The sequence below is a fragment of the Eublepharis macularius genome, chromosome 6 (assembly GCF_028583425.1).
Source record: "Eublepharis macularius isolate TG4126 chromosome 6, MPM_Emac_v1.0, whole genome shotgun sequence".
NCBI lineage: Eukaryota > Metazoa > Chordata > Lepidosauria > Squamata > Eublepharidae > Eublepharis > Eublepharis macularius.
In genome coordinates, this window is record NC_072795.1 from 59,362,420 (window position 1) to 59,381,656 (window position 19,237).

A 19,237-nucleotide genomic window follows, 5' to 3' on the forward strand; every position below is an offset into this window, starting at 1 on the left:
CTTCTGGCTGTCTTCAGCCAAGAAGCTGTCTAAAAACTACACTTTGAGATACTGCTTGCAGGATCTTTCTTCTCAGAAAAGATTACCTCTAGACTCATTTATTAAAACTAGAGATGGCCACGAACTGCAAGACCTTCGTCACGAACTGGGTTGGTTTGTGCTTCGCTAACCAGTGGTTCGACTGGTCTGCCAGTTGGTTTGGTTCGTGTATAAGCCCAACGCCCGGGGGCATTTAAACCCCTGGATCAACTGCTTACTGGGGATCTCCCTGACAAGCAGCTAATCGAGCTGGTGTGGGGGGGTATTTAAGCCCCACGAACCCATTCGCGAAGTTCATGGTTCGTGAAACCAGACGAACCATGAACCACACGGTTTGTTTTTTTCCCAGTTCCTCCCCACCTCTAATTAAAACTCCTATTGCACCAGAATTCCAACAGGGTCACAGTAACTGCTTTATTTTGAAATTATGAACATTTATAGAATTTGGATTATTATTTCTGCAAAGACGAACAGTGCAGCAGTAAAAGTCTTGGTGATCTACATGACTGTGTATCTAGAGGAAGTGACTTCACCTTCTGAATACAGGAGCCTCACGCAGACATACTTCTGCAACTATAAAGGGGAGAGTGTTTTTTCCAAAATAAATCTGAGACCCTAGGAATCCCATTCTGTAAAAAATTCCATACATGTGTTAAATTGTTATTTACTTGAATGACATTTCTGGTATGTAGAAGAGGGGAGACAGAAACATGTTCCAAGGGCACTGGACTACTAAAAACTATTTGGGAAAAAAACTGAATTAAAAATAAAACATTGGATCATTTATTGGGTGTGGGGATCTCCAAATAGGGGAAAAATTAAAAAAAAGAGTCTGCTCTGTCCAGAATGTTGTAGAGTAACAGGATAAGCAGACATGAGGAAGAAAATGAACAGCTTCTCAAGCTTCACTATTGGAAAATATTTAGTGGAAGACAGACCAAACAGAAAGCACCCATTTCCAAATGCTTTGTGGAAAGGACTCCACCGCACATGTGATTTTGAGGAGTTTATTAAAGGAAAAGTGAAGCATCAGTTTTAAATTGTACAAAAGGAAAAAACCTCATATTGTAAATGTACAATTTACAGAAGTACTAGCAAAACCAATCAAGGAGACACATTTAAAAAAACCTATTGATTGCAAACTGAACTGGAAACCCACTGGAGGTAACCTGTAAATTGTTTTGTTTTACAGAACAATAATGATCACTATCAGTTTTCATATGGAGGGATGTGGAGCACAAAGTTAATTTGTGCTGGACTCAAACCAGCAGCAGTTACGCCATTCTTCCCACAATACAGAAGTGCTACTGCACCCATTACTGTCCACTTTTTGGGGATAACTTGTACTGTATCCTGTAGCACCAACCCAGTGACTTTAGCAACTTTACTGTAAACAGCTACCTTGAGGGAATGGCTGAATTACCACGTCAAACATTTTTTGGCAACCACAATTTGAGACCTGTACTTTTAAAATAGGGGAACAGTCCCGGTGCTAAATGAAAGTAACATGATCTGACATGTGTGCCTCTCCCCCCAAAAGGTAAGCATTGGATGCATCTTATATTTATTAAATCTACCTTTTAAAAGGGAGCATGTCACACATTATTTTGCAGCAGTTATAAAAAGCACTTATAAAGTGGCTGTATTAAACTTGGGCCAATTTAGATCTGCATTCAAGCCCTAACATTCAAACCCCAAAAGGAATACTAGTTTGGCCTCATTTTTACAGATGTTCTAATCAATATGAGCTGTGCTCAATACCTTTGGAAAACTATCAGTCCTTTAACTATATTAGCAGCTACCAGGAAGAGTCATAATATCTTAAGTAGAGTGAAAGTCCAAATCATTGAAGACACTGAAAATCTCTCAGAACAATGAATTGGCTGATTACTTTTTGGATTGTTCTGCTTTTTTGAAAAATTATTTAATAATTACTCTTAATAATGCACAGTTAACACTGAGAATGTAGCTGTATTCCATTGTAAGCTTAAGAACGTCACCATCTAAGCACAAGTTTCTATGCAGCACATACAGTAAATCTAACTGGCAAAATCAATTTACAAAAATAGCACAAAAGGGTATTTACGGCATGGAAAGTTAGACACTTCTCTATGGTACAGTTAAAATTGCTTTGAAAATGCAACTGTGACTTGTTCCCCATCCCACTCCCATCCTCCCCTGTGATTTACGCTCCAAAGAAAAGTTGCTGCTTGTGTACCTCAGATCTGACAGGCCATGAAATAGGTAGTAGAAACAGCAAATAGATTACTTTAGAACCACTGGTTTATTTTACTGAGAATATTTTATTTGCTGGTATAAGTTGCTAAAAATGCACAGAACAAGTACCAATAGAAAATGTGCTGTTTGTGTGTTCCCCTAGTGCTATATAAAATGAATGTTACACAGCGTCTGTTGGAAAAGTGGCTTCATGGACATCTCTTATTTTATGCCCTATTATAAATAAAAATAAATCTTCTCAGAAGTATAAAATCTGGGTTTTTTTCTTTTCAGAATCTGACTTTTTTTGGCAGAGATGCACACATCTGACTTCTAACCTCTTTTGTAAGAGTGTTCTGTTCTCAGTGGTCAGAGAGGATACTGCTAGTCACATCCAGTGTGTTTAACAACACTTCTCCAGCCAGGATGGCCTGCTGATCGCATTGCTGCTGGTCAATGGCGGACAGGCATAAATTTAATAAAAATGGCTAGCTTCTAAAACATAAAAAGGCAAATGTTAAAACATTTTGAAGTTGTACAGCAGAAAAATAAAGTTAAAAAGTTTTGTTTTCATTTAATGTTTTCTGAAAACGTGTAGAACAGTATTTATTTTGTAACTGTTTTAATTTAAAAGCTCCTCCCCGTCCAGGAAAAAAACCTGTATAAGGACTGTCAAGGACAGGGAAACAAATGATTTGTAGGTCAGCCTTTCAGAGGTGCCTGATTGGCCAATATTCCTTGTTTCATTAAGAAGTTCCTCTTCTTTCATTACAAAAAGGAATTGACCTTAATCATTTGGTTAAAAATCAAACCAAATCACATCAAAAATGTGGTTTTCCATATAAGCTATCACAGTATATAGGCCTTGAGCTCTTAAGAACAGAGTTCCGCATTTGAATAATGTCTTCACCAGACTTCAGAACATTGGCATTCCAAATCCCTGAAAAAAAAAGGTAACAGTTAAATACAGGGTAATTGTTTGCAGTTCCAAGTAGCACACATGCCTAGTGAAATCTTACCGAATCATCCTCAATGATAGCCGCAGAGTCAAAGAAATCTGGCCTCAATTCAGCACGTTCTCGTCGGTTCCTTGAAGGCGGCTGGGAACGAAAATTTTATTCAATTATTTAAAATCTTGGTTTAGGTACAGAAGATGCAGCTGTACCACACTTGGGAACTGCATTTTATCTTATTTCCCTAACAAGGATGCAAAAATAACTTTTGCAAATAATTTAAAACCAGGAAAGGATAAGTGCGTCTTCTAAATCCAAATCGTGACCCAGTGATATCCTGAAGATTTAATCTTTAGTGACTTTAAGGCTGGGAGGAAACCTGAAATCCATCTATATGGAAGCAATTTCAATTCTTGGCAAGCCCACAATCCTTTCTTAATGGTTTCAACTTTCCATAAAGGAAATTTATAGTCTTTTGAGGCAGTTTATTGCAGCAGTAATATTAACACTGTTTGCAACAATGAATGATAGACCAAGAAATTACCATAGAACAAAGCAAACCAGTTGAACTTGCTGATTGAAGTAAGGAAGTGCCCACCACTTGTACCAGTCAGTTTTTATTAAAAGTTCTATACTCATGAGGTATGCAGAAGAATGTTGATCATGTACCAAAATGACTTATTGAATGTCAGTTCCCCAGCAGGGGTGGGGGATTCCCTGTACCCAGCCTCTGCACCCCGCCACCATTCACCTGTCGGGAATGGGCCCAGGAGGTGAAATACACCTTCCCAGTGGGATTCTTTAAGGATTGGCCCCAAGCAAAGCATTCCCACAGCCAGGATAATGATGTCACTCAAGGAAGTGACATCATTGCGTTGGCACTGGAAGCATGCATGAGTGAAGCACGCACACAAAGTTCTTGCAATTGGTGAGTACCAGTTCCCCCCGTCTCCTGCTGGGAGGATAAGGGGATCTGGCAACCCTACCTATATACAATATTTTACTTTCTCTACATAAATGTGGTTAAGAAGAAATCTACAAGGATTTTGTGGCCCCATAATACCAAAGGAATTCTTACTTGAAGATCAGAATAAAAAAAGTTTGCTGAAGTTTAAGTGGTAGAAGAAATTAAGAGAGAGCGGTGAAAGGGCAAAACAGATTTAGGCATGGAAGCCACACTTCATGATACTGGAAGTCCAACCTATATAGTTTTTACCTGACTAGCAGCCATCCGTTTTGTTAAAAAAAAAAAACCTGTTTGAAAGTGAGTATTACTGACCAGATCAATGACCATGGTGTCTTCAAATTCTTCATTCATATCCTCTAATTGACCTCGTGAAGACATCATTACATCTTCAAAGATGGGCTCAGCATCATCCTCCATTAGGCCCCGGCTTATGAAGAAGGAGAAGGAAAAAATGAATAATAATAATATATTTATTATATACTGCCCTTCAGGATGATTTAACATCCCTCAGAGTGGTTTACAAAGTATGTTATCATTATCCTCACAATAACAATCACCCTGTGAGATGGGTGGGGCTGAGAGAGCTCCTAGAAGCTGTGACTGACCCAAGGTCACCCAGCTGGCTACAAGTGGAGGAGTGGGGAATCAAACCCGGTTCTCCAGATTAAAGTCCCGCGCTCTTAACCACTACACCAAACTGGCTCTCTAGTATACAATTACTAGTCTATTTTACTTTATAATTTTTAGCAAAAGATAAGGAAGCTCATTACTGATCTGTCTTCCTATGGGGTCCTGCAAGGTTCAATCTTGTCCATGCTTTTTAACATCTACCTGAAGCTGCTGAGAAAGGTCATCTGGAGATTTGGGCTAGGTTCTTATCTGTATGCAGATACTTGGCTCTATCTCAGTGGATTCCAAGAACGCTATGGAAATCATCAACCGGTGTCTGGAGGCAGTTTTGGGATGGATGAGGGCTGAACAAATTGAAACTTGATCCTGATAAAACAGAGGTGCTACCGATGGGAGGAAGGATGGACCAAGGGATTGTGGTGTCTCCTGTTCTTGACGGGGCTGCACTCCTCAAAGGAATAGGTTCATAGCTTAGGGTTATTGCTGGACCTAGGCCTCCTGTTGAATAAGCAGGTGGCAGTGCCAGGAGCCAGGAGCTCCCTTCCACGGGCTTTGGCTGGTGAACCAGCTGCAGCCTTTCCTGAGCAAAAAAGATCATGCCACTGTAGTACATGCCCTGGTAACTTTTCTTACTGTTCTGTGGGCAGTTCAGACACTTTTGGCGCCAAAACACTCCCTCACCCAGGCAACGGTGGCAGTCTTTGGGTTGCCCCCAATCTGAGGCCTCCAGGCTTGATTGGTAGCTGTCCCTGCCAACTAGAGAGCTCCCACTTTGGCCCATCTAGCCAGGAAAAGGGGAGGAGGGTTGGAGTCTCTAAGGCAACTGAGGAGCTGGGCCTTCAGCAGCCATGGTAACACCAATCTCTTCCTTCCAAAACCCTGTTAGGCAGGTTTTTCTGCCAACCAGAGTGTTCCTGAGTTGTTCCATCTCTTGGCTTTTTCCATAAATAGGGGAAGCTGTGTGATTCCTGGTTTCAGTTTCTCCAGAGTGGGAGAGGACAGAGAGCTTGCTAGCTGTAGTGTTGGGAACTTGGGAGGGATCCTTCGCCTGCACTTCTGGCTGCTGGAAAAGGAGCTGAAAAGCCTATTTCTCTTGCTGCCTTTCTTACTCGGGACTGGGGAGGTGTTTGGGAAAAGGGTGTTTCCCCCCCCCCCCATTCTAGTCTTAGCTTTTCACCTCCCCCTCCCCAGCCTAGTGTTAGGCCTTTGAATAGAACTTTGGTCTTGCTTGATTAAGGTTTTTATTTGCTTTTATTTTTCTCCTTCTCTGCTTTTTGAAGGCTTTGGATTCTGGGGGTTTGTGGCCTCCTCCACCCAGGGAGCTTCACTTTTATTTGCCTTTATTTATCTCTTTCTCTGCTTATTGGAGGGTCTCACTTCTGGTTTGTTTTGTGGGTCCCCCCCAGGAAGCCTGACTTTTATGTTAGCTGTGTGCACTTGTATGGGTTTAGTGGTTTTCCCTTTTTCTGCTTACCCCTTTAGTGCCCTTTAGTTTTCTTTTGTGTGACTCTGCAGCAGCCAGTGCCTGTGACTGGGTGGTGCTTTGGGAGGCTTGTGCCTCTGGTGCGCTGACTCACACCTGCACGGTTGCTCTACTGTCTCTGCAGTGCACACCATCAGTGCCCACACTGATTTTTTTTTTATTTTGAGCCCCCGTCCAGCTGGGGACAGTGACTAGGTGGAGGTGGTTTTGGGGGCTGCCCGCTGACTCACATCTGCATGGGTACTAGCTTTACTGTCTGCACTGCAGGCTCCCCACTTGCACATTTCTCTAGTGTAGCTTGCCTTTGCTGTGTGCACGCACACCGTCAGAGCGCACACTGTTTTATTTTATTTTGAGCCCCTTTCCAGTTGGGGACAGAGTCTGGTGGAGGTGGTTTTGGGGGCTGCCCACTGACTCACATCTGCACGGTACTAGCTTTACTGTCTGCACTGCAGGCTCCCCACTTGCACGCTTCTCTAATGCAGCTCGCCTTTGCTGTGTGCATGCACACCGTCAGCGCACACAGTGTTTTGTTTTATTTTGAGCCCCTTTCCAGCTGGGGACAGTGCCTGGTGGAGGTGGTTTGGGGCTGCCTGCTGACTCACATCTGCATGGGTACTAGCTTTACTGTCTGCACTGCAGGCTCCCCACTTGCATGCTTCTCTAGTGCAGCTCACCTTTATTGTGCGCCCGCACACCCTGAGCACACGCACACCGTCAGCGCACACACTCTGATTTATTTGTGAGCACCTGTGTAGCCGAGGCTAGTGCCTGGGTGCAGGTGGTTTAGGGGGCTGCCCATTGACTCACATCTGCACAGGTAGCTTTACTGTCTGCAGGTGCCCCACTTGCACACTTCTCTAGTGCAGCTTGCCTTTGCTGTGTGCATACACATTGTTTTGTTTTATTTTGAGCCCCTTTCCAGCTGGGGAGTTTCTGGTGGAGGTGGTTTGGGGTCTGCCCACTGACTCACATCTGCATGGGTACTAGTTTTACTGTCTGCACTGCAGGCTCCCCACTTGCACGCTTCTCTAGTGCAGCTCGCCTTTGCTGTGCGCACGCACAACCTCTGCTCACAGACTGTGATTTATTTGTGAGCACCTGTGTAGCCGGGGTTAGTGACCGGGTGGAAGTGGGTTTGGAGGCCAGGGACTCTTGCCTGCTCGCAGACTTACACATCTGCACAGTGTTCCTCCACTGTCTCCACTGCGTACACCATCAGCACCCACACTCATTTTTTTTTATTTAGAGCCCCGGTCCAGCTGGGGACAGTGACTGGGTGGAGGTAGTTTTGGGGCTCAATACACCCAACCCCAATGTCAGGGCCACTTCTTGCTAGGCAACACTGGTCGTGGTGGAAAAAGGGCAGAGCATGTGGCCCGTCGGTGGCTGCCTTTAGCAGTTCTGGGGGAGGGGGGGAGTCTGTCCGGCAGCAGAGTCTCTCTCTTTTGATCCATCCATGGAGCCTGTGGGGGAGACAGAAGTGGTCTCTCCTATGCTGCTGGGAGTGGACCTGGTGAAGCTGTTTGCAGAGAAGGAAGGATCTGAGGAGGAATGGGCGGGGTTTGGAGCATCATCCCAGTCCTTTGCATCAGAAACACCAGGGACTCTCCCTGTCTGCAGCACACCCCCTACTCCTCTTTGCGGTCTAGCTCCACACTGCGGCAATTATTCTTTCGATCAAAAGAACCCTGTTCAGGACATAATGTCCTCGGTAAACAAAGGAGGAAATAACTAAGAGACCACTAATACAATAATGAAGATTGTCTCAGTATAAATACAGTTTATAGGTCAAACCAAGAGTAGCAATATTTTGGTCAAAACATATGTAATAATGTAATATCCTTCTACTACAATTGAGCAATGGTTTGTTTATATCACAACCAGAGCCTGTGGAGAAATCACATTACTAGTCAATTATCACAATGTCCCTTTCAGGTAAGTATTAATCATCTGTTGATTTCAATAATTGTCTCTTTGATATGTTTTTCTGCTTTTAGGCAGGATTTCCGCTGATATCCAACGATGGGTGAGTATGCTCCAGGAGGAAAAATTCCCAAATCTCCTGGGCAGTTGGCAATATGCTCCTGGAGGAAAAATTCCCAAATCTTCTGGGCAGTTGGCGCCAGCTCTTTAGACAGCCCGTTTCGCAGTTGCTTTTTCAAGCCAAGAATTCTACTGCTCCATTATTCCTGGTCTTTTTATGTGAGGCAATAGTGATTCTCTATGCCATTTTTGCATAATGTCCTCGGTGCCAATTTTCCAGGAGAGAGAAGACCTCAGCCTCAACTCTACGGACTGGTTAGCCCTCTCTCAGATTGTCCATGTCCTGAGGTCATTCAAGGAGACCACCAAGCTCCTGTGTGGCTACCAGTCCTCTCTGGGGCAGGTCATCCCCCTGATCCATGGCCTGGACCAGGTTCTGGCCAAAAAGATGGAAGAACAGGACCAGCTTCTCCACAGGGTCAGGGACTTGGTTGCAAGGTTGCAGGCAGGCTTGGCCACCCGCTTGCATCCTTTGTGCTGAGAGGACCCATACAGACTGGCCTGCATATGCGACTCTCGTATCAAGGGCAGCACTGCCATGTGGCAGGGAGAGCTCCACCAGTGGGCGAAGCTCCTGTGTCGAGTGGTGTGCAAGCTCTGGTCCCAGCAAGCAGAGGGGAGGGAAGAGTGTGTGGGCGAGGGGACGGAGGGGGAGGAGAGGGCGGTAGTGGTGCCCAGCGCGACTAGGAGGCAGGAGAGCTCTCCCCACGAAGACCCACCCCCATTCTGGTCCTCGGTGGTGGGCTGAGCAGTCGGCGGCAGCGGGGTCAGGACTTCCGTTGCGTCGAAGGACTCGATGGAGGCCATGGTCAGAGAGTACCTAGCTGAGCCCCCCCCTGCAACCCCTTGGAGTATTGGACGATAAAATCTGCCGTTTGGCCGGATCTCTCGATGGTGGCCACCAACATCCTCTCCTGCTCTCCCCTGCCACCAGTGTCCAGAAAGAGAGGGTGTTCTCACACCTGGGAGACCTCCTCCATCCACAACGCTCACATCTAGATCCGGATCTGGTGGACCAGCTCTCCTTCATCAAGGTCAACCTCTCCCTGCTCAGCTACCCCTCCGTGCATCTTGAGTATTCTTCTAAGCCCTGAGCCGGCCTCCGCCTCTCTTTCACCGTCCACCCACCCTCAGCCTCTGGCCCAAAAAGCCAAGCCAACACATCTAAGATCACAGTCCAGGCTGCAGGGCACTTCTGATGAGGGCTCGCTGAAACACTTTTGGGTTTTCTTTCCCCTTCAATGTAGAGCATGTTAGGAATAGGATTTTCTTTCTCCTCTCTTTAGAGCACGTTTTCCTTTTCTTTCTCCTTCCATCTTTCTTTGAGCACCTTTCTCAAATGGGAAGGTGACCATCCGCCGCCATTCACTAACTTTTTCTTCTGGAAGGAATACGTTCTATCATGCAGTGCCTGCCCAGAATGAGGAGGGGTGTGTGGGTTCAGGCACTGGAGGGCCATAACTGAGGACGGGGGCAGAACCCTTTCTGAGTGTGTTCTTTGTTGTGGCCCGGAAGCCCTGAAAGAGGCATGTGTTGAGGGTCCAGTTTGCCTGCTGTGTATAAGCCGCCCCTGCTCATGCTGGGATGCGCACCAGGAAGGGCAGCGGGATTTTGAACAGCCTCCGTCGGCGATGTCCATGTCCAACGCTCCTCAGCATGAGGGACGGCTTTGCACATATAGTTGTACAGTATTATGGGAGGAGTCCCATTCAATGGGACAGGCTGTCTCCTCTGTGCCAGGGGGAAGGGGTTCCTTCTGTGCCGCCACGGCCAGCAGGTGGGACATGCCGGTGACTGGGTGGGACATGGGTCTCCTCACACCCTGACCATGACCCATCACGTCTGGCGGGTGAGTCAGGGACTTGCCTCCACTTCTGGTGGGTGGGACATTCAGGTGACTGCCTCCAGTGTTCCACGATGCTGCTCTTCCAGGTCCAGCTTCATCTGGGTCAATTATTTTGTGTAGCTTGTCCAGCCGGCAAGCACCCCTCCATGCGAGCGAGGGGAGTGCATGTTGTTGCTCTGCTGCTCTGCTTTCCCACAAGAAGAGGGCCAGGTTGTCTCCTCCTCGACAGGGACCTACTGCCATGGCTGGTGGGTGGGGCATGTCTGTGGCTGCATCCTTTGAAGCTTCCTGTATGGGCATGTGATCTCCACGCCAGGGGGAAGGGGTTCCTTTGTTGTTGCCACGGCCGGCAGGTGAGTGATGCTGGCGACAGCCTCCGCTGCTCCACACTGGTGTTCAGCTACATGTTGCTCTCCTGGGTTGCCCTCGTCCGGGCCACTTATTTTGTGCAGCTTGTACAGCTGGGCTGTTGCCCCTCCATTCAAGGAAAGGGCGCGCACGATGTCGCTGAGTTGCTCTGATCACTGCTCTTGTGGTCCAGCCTCTTCTGGGGTGCTTATTTTGTGCACCTTTTTCCTTTGCCATGGCCGGCAAGTGGGTAGGTGATGTCCATGTCCAACCCTCTTTGGCACGAGAGACGGCTTTGCAGATACAGTTGTAGAGGATGGTGGGAGGAGTCTCGTTCAACGGGACAGGCTGTCTCCTCTGCGCCAAGGGGAAAGGGGTTCCTTCTGTGCCGCCACGGACGACTGGCGGGTGGCACCTGCCAGCAGCTGCATCCTTGGAAGCTTCCCGTATGGGCCTGTGGTCTCCTCCATGCAAGAGGAAAGGGGTTCCTTTTGTGCCGCCACATCTGGCGGGTGGGTTCATGGCAGTACTAGCTACCTGGAATGGGGGCAGAACCATTTTCTGAGCGTGTTCTGTGTTCTGTGCCCGACCCTTGGAAGCCCTGAAAGAGGCTCTTCCGGGTCTGTCCTCATCCGGGCCGCTTATTTTCTTCAGCCTCTACAGCCGGTCCGTTGCCCCTCCATGCGAGGGAGGCAAGTGCACGATGTCTCCATCTTTCCCTGACCACAACCTGCCATGTCTGGTGGGTGGGTCATGGTGCTGTCTGCCCCCACTATTCCATGCCGGCATCATGCCATACGCTGTTCTTACTGTCTCCTCTGCACCTGGGAGAAGGGGTTCCTTCATTGCCATTGGCGGGTGGGACATGGTCTCCTCACACCTGCCACGTCTGGTGGGTGGGTCAGGGACTTTTCATCACGGCTGGTGGGTGGGACATTCAGGTGACTGCCCCAACTTTTCCAAGCCTGTGTGATCCCATATGCAGTTGTTCCTGGTTCCTGGGGCGGCCATGTCCGAGCTACTTATTTTGTGCTGCCTGTACAGCTGGGCAATTTCCCCTCCATGAAAGGGAGTGGAGCGCATGATGTCGCTTCGCTGCTATGCTCTCCCACAGGGGGAGGGTCAGGTCTCCCCCCACCCTGACAACGACCCACCATGTTTGGCGGGTGGATCAGGGACTTGCCACCACAGCTGGTGAGTGGGACATGGTTTCCTCACACCCTGACCGCAACCCGCCACGTCCGGCGGGTGGGTCATGCCAGCAGCCACTGCTCCAAGTGACGGCGTCATGCTGTGCTAATGTACTGCTTTTCAAACACTATCCAAAACAAAGGCAAAGATGAAGCCAAAATCTAGGATCGGACCAATAATAAATAAACCCCCCAAAGATCCTACCTCTATGGAGAACCTGCTAGCTCAGAATAATTTAATAGACTTAACATCTCCAGTGGAAGTGACGACCTGTTCTATTCCCCCAAACAACGAGGAAACAGGGGATTCATTCTTGCCTCTTACTTCTTCAAATCAAGAGACATCTACTATTCCAAGTGTGCAGAATTCAGCACCCGAGATTTTGCATCCCCTTACCAAAATGCCAACTGGTCCTATTATGCAAGATTTACTACCAGTTGGAGATGAAGTGACCTCTTCTGCTGAATATAGGGAAAAGAACATTTGGAACTCCCAAGACTGACTAGATCCATTGCATGGAAATGTCCAAATCTTGTCTTGGAACATTGCGGGTTGGCATGCTAAGAAATCTGACCTTTCATTTCTGAACTATCTTTCCTTCTTTGATATTGTCCTTCTCCAGGAATCCTGGTTATTAACACCCTTGCTGATTGATGGGTTCTCTGTCAGCGAATTATTGGCTTCTAAATCAGGGGAAAAGGGGAGACTTAGGGGAGGTATGGCTATTTTAATTTCTACAAAATTACAAGCCATGGTGACAGAGATAGGATCTGATGCTCATCATGCCCAGGCACTGTTGGCCCAATTCAAGAACTTCCACCTTTTGGTCGTTAATGTATATATACCTCCTTTACAGGACAAGCCCAAAGTTCAGGAAATTTGGACTAGCCTAGAAAATTTCATTGAAAGATTGTTATTGAAATTTCCCCATGCTTACTTCTTGATTGGTGGTGATTTCAACGCTAGAACTGGCTGCTCCATTGCGTCTCTGTACTCAGCCCATAATGCCATCCCCCCAGACGAAGAGTCCTCATTGCCCCTCCTCCCTAGACGTTCAAAAGATGCTAAATCAAACTGGAAGGGATTGCGTCTAGCAAATCTAGTTAATAGGCTAGACCTGTTCATGTTGAATGGCTCTGTTAATGGAGACCTACCTGGCGAATTTACTTTCTGGTCAAATCGAGGAGCCAGAACAATTGATTATGTACTTGTCTCACGTAACTTGTTAGAACATGTAGTTTTTTAAAGAGTTGAACCTCAACAAGATAGTGATCATCTACCAATTAACGTATTGCTCAAATTTCAAGAATCCAATGGTCCAGTAAAGTAGCCAATCAAACAAAAGTTTTCTTAAACTCAGAAGAGCTTAGTCGACTTCGTAACAAACTGATCACAAACCCCAACTCAGAAGACATCTTAGAATGCTATGAGAAAATTGTTAAGGGGTGGCTTGATGTCTGCTGCCCTAATAAAACAACCAACAAGCCCCAGGCACTTAAAAATTTTTCACAGCCGTGGTTTGACCACGAATGTCGAAAAGCCAAAAAGCAGCTAACAGATAAGTACAACAGTTATAAGTCTCAGAATTTATCATCAATGCCACCTGAAATATATGCCTTAAAGCAGCAATATAAAAACCTAATTAAAACAAAAAAAAAAGGCACTTAAAAAGACGTAGGCGCATCTTAATTTGGCTGCAAAAGTTAAAAATGATGCACTCTTTTGGAAAATAGTGTCAAGTGGTCTCTCTCTGGAAGGTCCCAAACTCACTTGTGAAATCCTCACAAAGACTTGGGAAGATCACTTTTATGCACTATACACAGCCGAGACATCTCAGATGCAGTGCCCTGCAACTAATATTGACATACTTCCATCATGGCCACCAGTTACAACCACAGAAGTTAAGAGACTTATATCTCAGTTAAAGCCAGGGAAGGCTCCCAGAAGTGACTTGATCCCACCTGAATTAATAAAATCAGATGTGGACTGGTGGGCTCCGGTGTTAGCAACCCTTTTTATGTACATTGACCAAACAGGCATAATCCCTAGAGACTGGGGTATGGCAGTTATTATCCCAATATACAAGAAAGGGGCGAGATCAGACCCTTTTAACTACCGACCTATTCGTTTGCTCAGTGTGGTGGGAAAATTATATGCTAGACATCTGTTTTGGAAATTTCGGGACTGGATAGATGAGGAAAACATACTAGCAGAAGAACAAGCTGGATTTAGAAGTGGCCAATCCACAATGCACCAGTGCCTGCTTTTGCAGCATTAGATAAATACACAGCTAGACCATCAGGAGCCTTGTACACAGCATTTGTTGATTACAAAATGGCGTTTGATAGCATCTCGCGCAACAGACTCTGGGCAAAACTAGAGCAGTCTAGGATAGATCGGAGATTGTTGGCCCTTATAAGGGCCCTTTATGAGGATAACCAACTCTCAGTAAGATGCAACACACAAGGGCACTTATCTCATAGGGTGCCAGTTAAGAGGGGTGTGAAACAAGGCTGTATACTCGCTCCCTTATTGTTCAATTTTTATATCAATTCTATGACACAGTCCCTATCTAATCCGGACTTCCACCCTCCAATCATTGCAAACAGACCCATCTCTGCACTTTTATATGCAGATGACACGGTTATCCTGTCATATACCGAAGTAGGGCTAAGAAGAGCTCTCCGAGCACTTGCATCGTATTGCAATGATGAACATCTCACTATAAATTTTACCAAAACCAAAATACTTGTCTTTGGCAAAAGACCCACCTTACACAGGTGGCAAATAGATGGACATAAGATTGAGCAGGTAAAGGTATTCAGGTATTTGGGAGTCGCATTCCAACACTCAGGCTCATGGGCTGCACACCTCTCTCAGGTCACAGAATCTGCCCATAAAACAGCCTCAGCCATTTTGAGATTTTTCAATATAAAAGGAGGTGCTTACATCCCACATGCCCTGAAGGTTTTCCAAGGCAAGACAATACCTCCGCTTATGTATGGTGCTCAGGTATCCCTGTACAAAGATCACTCCAAGCTTGAAGTAATCCAATCCAAATTTCTAAGATCCTTATTAGGAGTGCCAAGATGTATCCATAATGCTTTGCTCAGGTTAGAGGCTGGGGTAGTAACATTGGAAACCCGGGCCTGGTTCCATGCCATCTGTCTATGGCTCAAGATAAAATTTCCCCCCTCAGGATTAACGCCTTTAATCTTCCTAGACAGCTTCCGATCAAGTTGGATCTCAAAAATAGAACGCAAACTGTCACTATTGGGCTTCTCCAGCACAGCGCTGTTGCACCTTGGCCACCAAGGAGCCAGAATGATTATCAAACAGAGACTATGGGCCACTTCTCTCCAAGTAGATAGAGCACAGGCCTTAAATGTCATGCCAGTAATGAATAGAAAACAAAATTTTACCCCACTTAGCTATCTCTTTTCATTGCAGTTCCCAAAACACCGCAGAGCTTTCACCTTAGCACGTTTTAACGCCCTTCCACCCGCTGTCTTGGAGGGGAGATATGCTCATATTCCATATGCAAATCACCTATGCCCTTGTCAATCTGGGCAGGTAGAGACAATAGAGCATGTCCTTTTATACTGTAAGTTCTATCTGTCAGGTTCAGAATGCTCTCATGTATGTTCTTGCTAACAGACTCCATCTTTAATCCTTTCAGTGTTTAAGTGCTCTCTTCACAGGTGCCAAGGTTCCCAGGCAGCTATCTCACAGAGAAGGACTGTTTTGGCTACCGCTGTTCCACCAAGAACCGGCCTTGAGAGACTTTCGCTTTCCTAGCTTCAGAAGGATTGTTTTGAGAACTATGGGGGGAGGTTGGGCCTGCTGGGATCTGTTACTTTGTACCTCATGCTTTGCCTGTCATTGGTAACAATGCATATGTACCATCCTGAATATTGTATTCAGGCCAGTGGACTATAATGAACTAATTCTCCAGTAAAAACCTTTTGGAAACAATGGACTGTTGTCTGATTGCAGAGGGTAGTCTGGAATAAGGACATTATCTAGCCACAGCTCTGACATTTTGTTATCAATCAATTTTTTCCAATGCCTAAGCCGGATCAAACGGACTCCAAAGCTGTCCCGCTCAGGGATCCTTTGTTTGACCCGTATGCCTCCCCTGGCTCCCAAGGATTGGAACCTCAAGGACCTGTACCGAGAGGAAACAGCTCCTCTGTTACTACGCTCTACACTCTCGCTCCCAGCAGTGCAGATACCCGGCCCAGAGCTACAGCCGAACCACTGTTTTCCGCGCCCACTCCGACGCAGTGGGGCACGAGACCAAGGGAGACGAGGGAACGGAGGGCCAGTACGATGTTCACGCAAACACAGGTGGATAGTCGGCGCAGTTTGGAGTCAATACCTGAGCATGCCAGCAGCCGACCGTGGCTTTACTGGAACAGGACGACCGAACAAACGGAGTGGGAGACGTCCCGCCGTGGCGCCCTAAGCTGGGATTATTCGGAAGTCACCCCGTGGTCGGGGCAACAAGACGTAAGTGAGCACCAGTGGGTGCAGCTTCAAAGCAGAACGATTGCAAATGATTCGGGAATATCAGCAATCACTGGTTTGGCGAAAGGGATCTTAGCTGCAAGATCTCAAGAAGAACAAGGAGTGGAAGAAATCATACCTGGCCTACAGAGGCCACATGCGGAATATGTGCCCACTTCGCAAGCTACTGGTTATACAGAACAGGAGGAGGTGAATCCAGACAGAGTGCAAGTTTTGGAGAACAGACTAGCAAGCATGGAAGAAAGTTTAGCCCACACCGTCCACCTGCTATCGGTACTCGTGGTGGGGGATGGTGGGCGTGAACCGCCAGCTGGTCGACCAGACATCAGTCAAAGTTTGTCAAACCTACAAAATCTTTTGCCCCGTCCAGAGGGCCCTATCCAACCGTGGCCGCAACAGCCACCGGAAACGGGGGATTCTGGATCTGAAACCGGGGAAAGACCTTGTCCTGAAGACCCGTGTCCAGAAGAACCCCGTCCCGAACAGCCGATCATACCGGATGACAATGGAGCCGGCGGAGGAGGAGGAGAACCGTGTCCAGAAGACCCCCGTCCCGATCGTCCAATCATTCCTGCTGACAGTGGAAACGGAGGAGGAGGTGGGGAACCAGGACAACCTCTGAGGCCCACTTCCCCTATAGTACCTCCACCCACGACCCCAGCGAATCAGCCGCCAAGCCTCCCGAGAGGAGATACACCGCGAGTAATCCCTGGGACGAGCGGAATCGGAAGAGGTACTACTCCCAGGCCACACCAAACGCCAGGGCCGTGGGGGACCATGGTGCCTCCCCAACCTATCTCTCCTCACCCATCCCCGTTTCAACCGGCACCCCAAGGGCCGATTCCCGCTCCTCTGTTACCAGCGCCTAGAGGCTCACCGCTGGTTCAGCCGGCACCCCTACGGCCAGCGCCGCTACAGCCCGTACCTAGAGGGCCTCCCCAGCCGATTCCGGGAGGGCCTCCCCCACAACAACCTCAACCTTATCCTCAGCAGCCTCCGCCGCAACTACCGCCAACACCGCGACAGCCTCCTTTACAACTCGCCCCGCTCGACGTCTACCCGATGCCAGCACCAGCTCCCAGGCAAGAACTTCTCATGGGATGGGTTAAGCTAGAAGCTACGTTTGATGGAGATCCTTCCAAGCTGGGATTTTTCCTTGTCCAAGCAGTACAGTTTTTCAATCGATGGGGACATCTATTTGGAAGTGAAGCCAGTCAAATCGAACACCTGGGATCGAGACTTCAAGGCAAAGCGGCTGACTGGTATGTAGGACTTTATGATGTTGGTGCCCCCGAATTGAATACACTTCAAGGGCTAGTGGACGCGATCCGTGCCCAATATGAAGATCCCCTAGAAGAAACTAGGGCCCGGACTGAATTGCAGTCTATTAGACAAGGCAGTATGTCGGCTAGAGACTATGTTACAAAATTCCGACAGCTTGCTGCCAAATGCCCAAGGTGTGAGGAATCCACCAAAATCATTTTATTCAAATAGGGGTTAAATCCTAAATTGTTGGATAGAGCTCTCATGCAAGATAACCCTCCTACGCTGTTAGGATGGATCCAGTTAACCTGCGAAGTAGAAAATCGCATGCTGGAAGTTCGTTTAGTAGAACAACATCAACAACCAACGGGCCAAAGGCGCTCCTCAGTCCTCGTTCGAGGAGGCTGAGGGGCTGGATACGCTACTCGTGGAGCGAGAGATGCTAGATGGCAACAAGGTTTATGCCTGCAGTGTGGCCAAAGTGGTCACTTTGCAGCGCAATGTCCGTACCGGCCTGTGCAAAGACCTCTGCTCCAACTAAGACGTCCAGCCCCCGCAATCTACTCGGCGCCACCGCGCCCGACACCAGCTCCCAGATCCGCGAGGGGCAGAGGAGCTCCGCGGAAGAACCTCCCCGAGAGAGGGTTAGAGTTAGAAGAAGTTATGGAATATGATTCAACAGCTCTAACCGGGGAGGAGAATCCAGAAAGTCCCGCTTCGGGAAACGAAATGGATCTGTCGTAAAAGGACCCAAACGGCAGATCAAACCTCAGTCTGTTCCTGCTTTGAACAGACCTCCAGGGTCCATACTCTTCATACCCGTAATATTAGTAAATCCAGATCGAAAAATGCACATCCGTGTGCAAGCTCTAATAGATTCGGGCTGCTCAAGAAACGTTATTGCCCCAGCCTTGGTGAATGGATTGGTGCTTCCTGTACAGGAACTGCAAACAGCCGTTATTTTTGAGCAAATGGACGGCACTAATATGAACCCAGTCACTACCGAAACCACTCCGGTCGTAACTGGCATGGGGCACCATTGGGAGGTAAGATCGTTCGTCATTAGTGCCACCGCCAAATACCACTTGATCCTGGGAAGCCGATGGTTGTGCGATCACAACCCCTATATAAACTGGGCAGAAGGAAGCATTACGTTCAGCCATGACGCCTGCAAAAGTCACTGTTGGAATCAAAATTGGGGTGTCAATCCTACCCACAAAGATTCAGCTCTCCTCAGCCAGGAAGAAATTAATCAAATACCAAAGGAATATAGAGCCTACATCCAAGCCTTCACAGAAGAAGAGGCCAATACTTTACCTCCACATAGGAGGGCAGACTGTGCCGTGGAAATTTTACCAGGCGCCTCGCTGCCTAAGGGCCGCCTATACCCCATGAGCCCCAACGAAAGAGAAGAACTTCGCAAGTTCATTGACACGAATCTTCAAAGAGGATTTATACGACCTGCTAACAGCCCGCATGCTGCACCAGTGCTCTTCGTCAAAAAGAAAGATGGGGGTTTCAGACTGTGCACGGACTTTCGGGGACTTAACGCTGTATCATCCAGCAACGCATACCCCATCCCGCTCATCAGAGACCTTCTCAATGTCGTGGCTCAAGGTAAGATCTTTACAAAATTAGACTTAAAAGATGCCTACTTCCACGTTCGTATCAGAGCAGGGGATGAATGGAAAACCGCTTTTAACACGCCCCTTGGCCAGTATGAA

General features: G+C 47.4%; 1 protein-coding gene across 2 annotated transcripts in view; it reads right to left on the minus strand.

The window, feature by feature from the left end:
- Positions 1-1,032: 1,032 nt before the first annotated feature.
- The window catches only part of STAG1 (stromal antigen 1), a 319,961-nt gene continuing 301,756 nt past the window's right edge, over positions 1,033-19,237 (minus strand). For both annotated transcript variants that reach the window (XM_054982615.1, XM_054982614.1), the window contains 3 exons: positions 4,489-4,603; positions 3,276-3,356; positions 1,033-3,196 (listed from right to left, as the gene is read on the minus strand). In XM_054982615.1, coding sequence (XP_054838590.1) covers positions 3,173-3,196; positions 3,276-3,356; positions 4,489-4,603 — 220 coding nt within the window. In that variant the 3' untranslated portion in view covers positions 1,033-3,172. The remainder of the gene's footprint in view (positions 3,197-3,275; positions 3,357-4,488; positions 4,604-19,237) is intronic.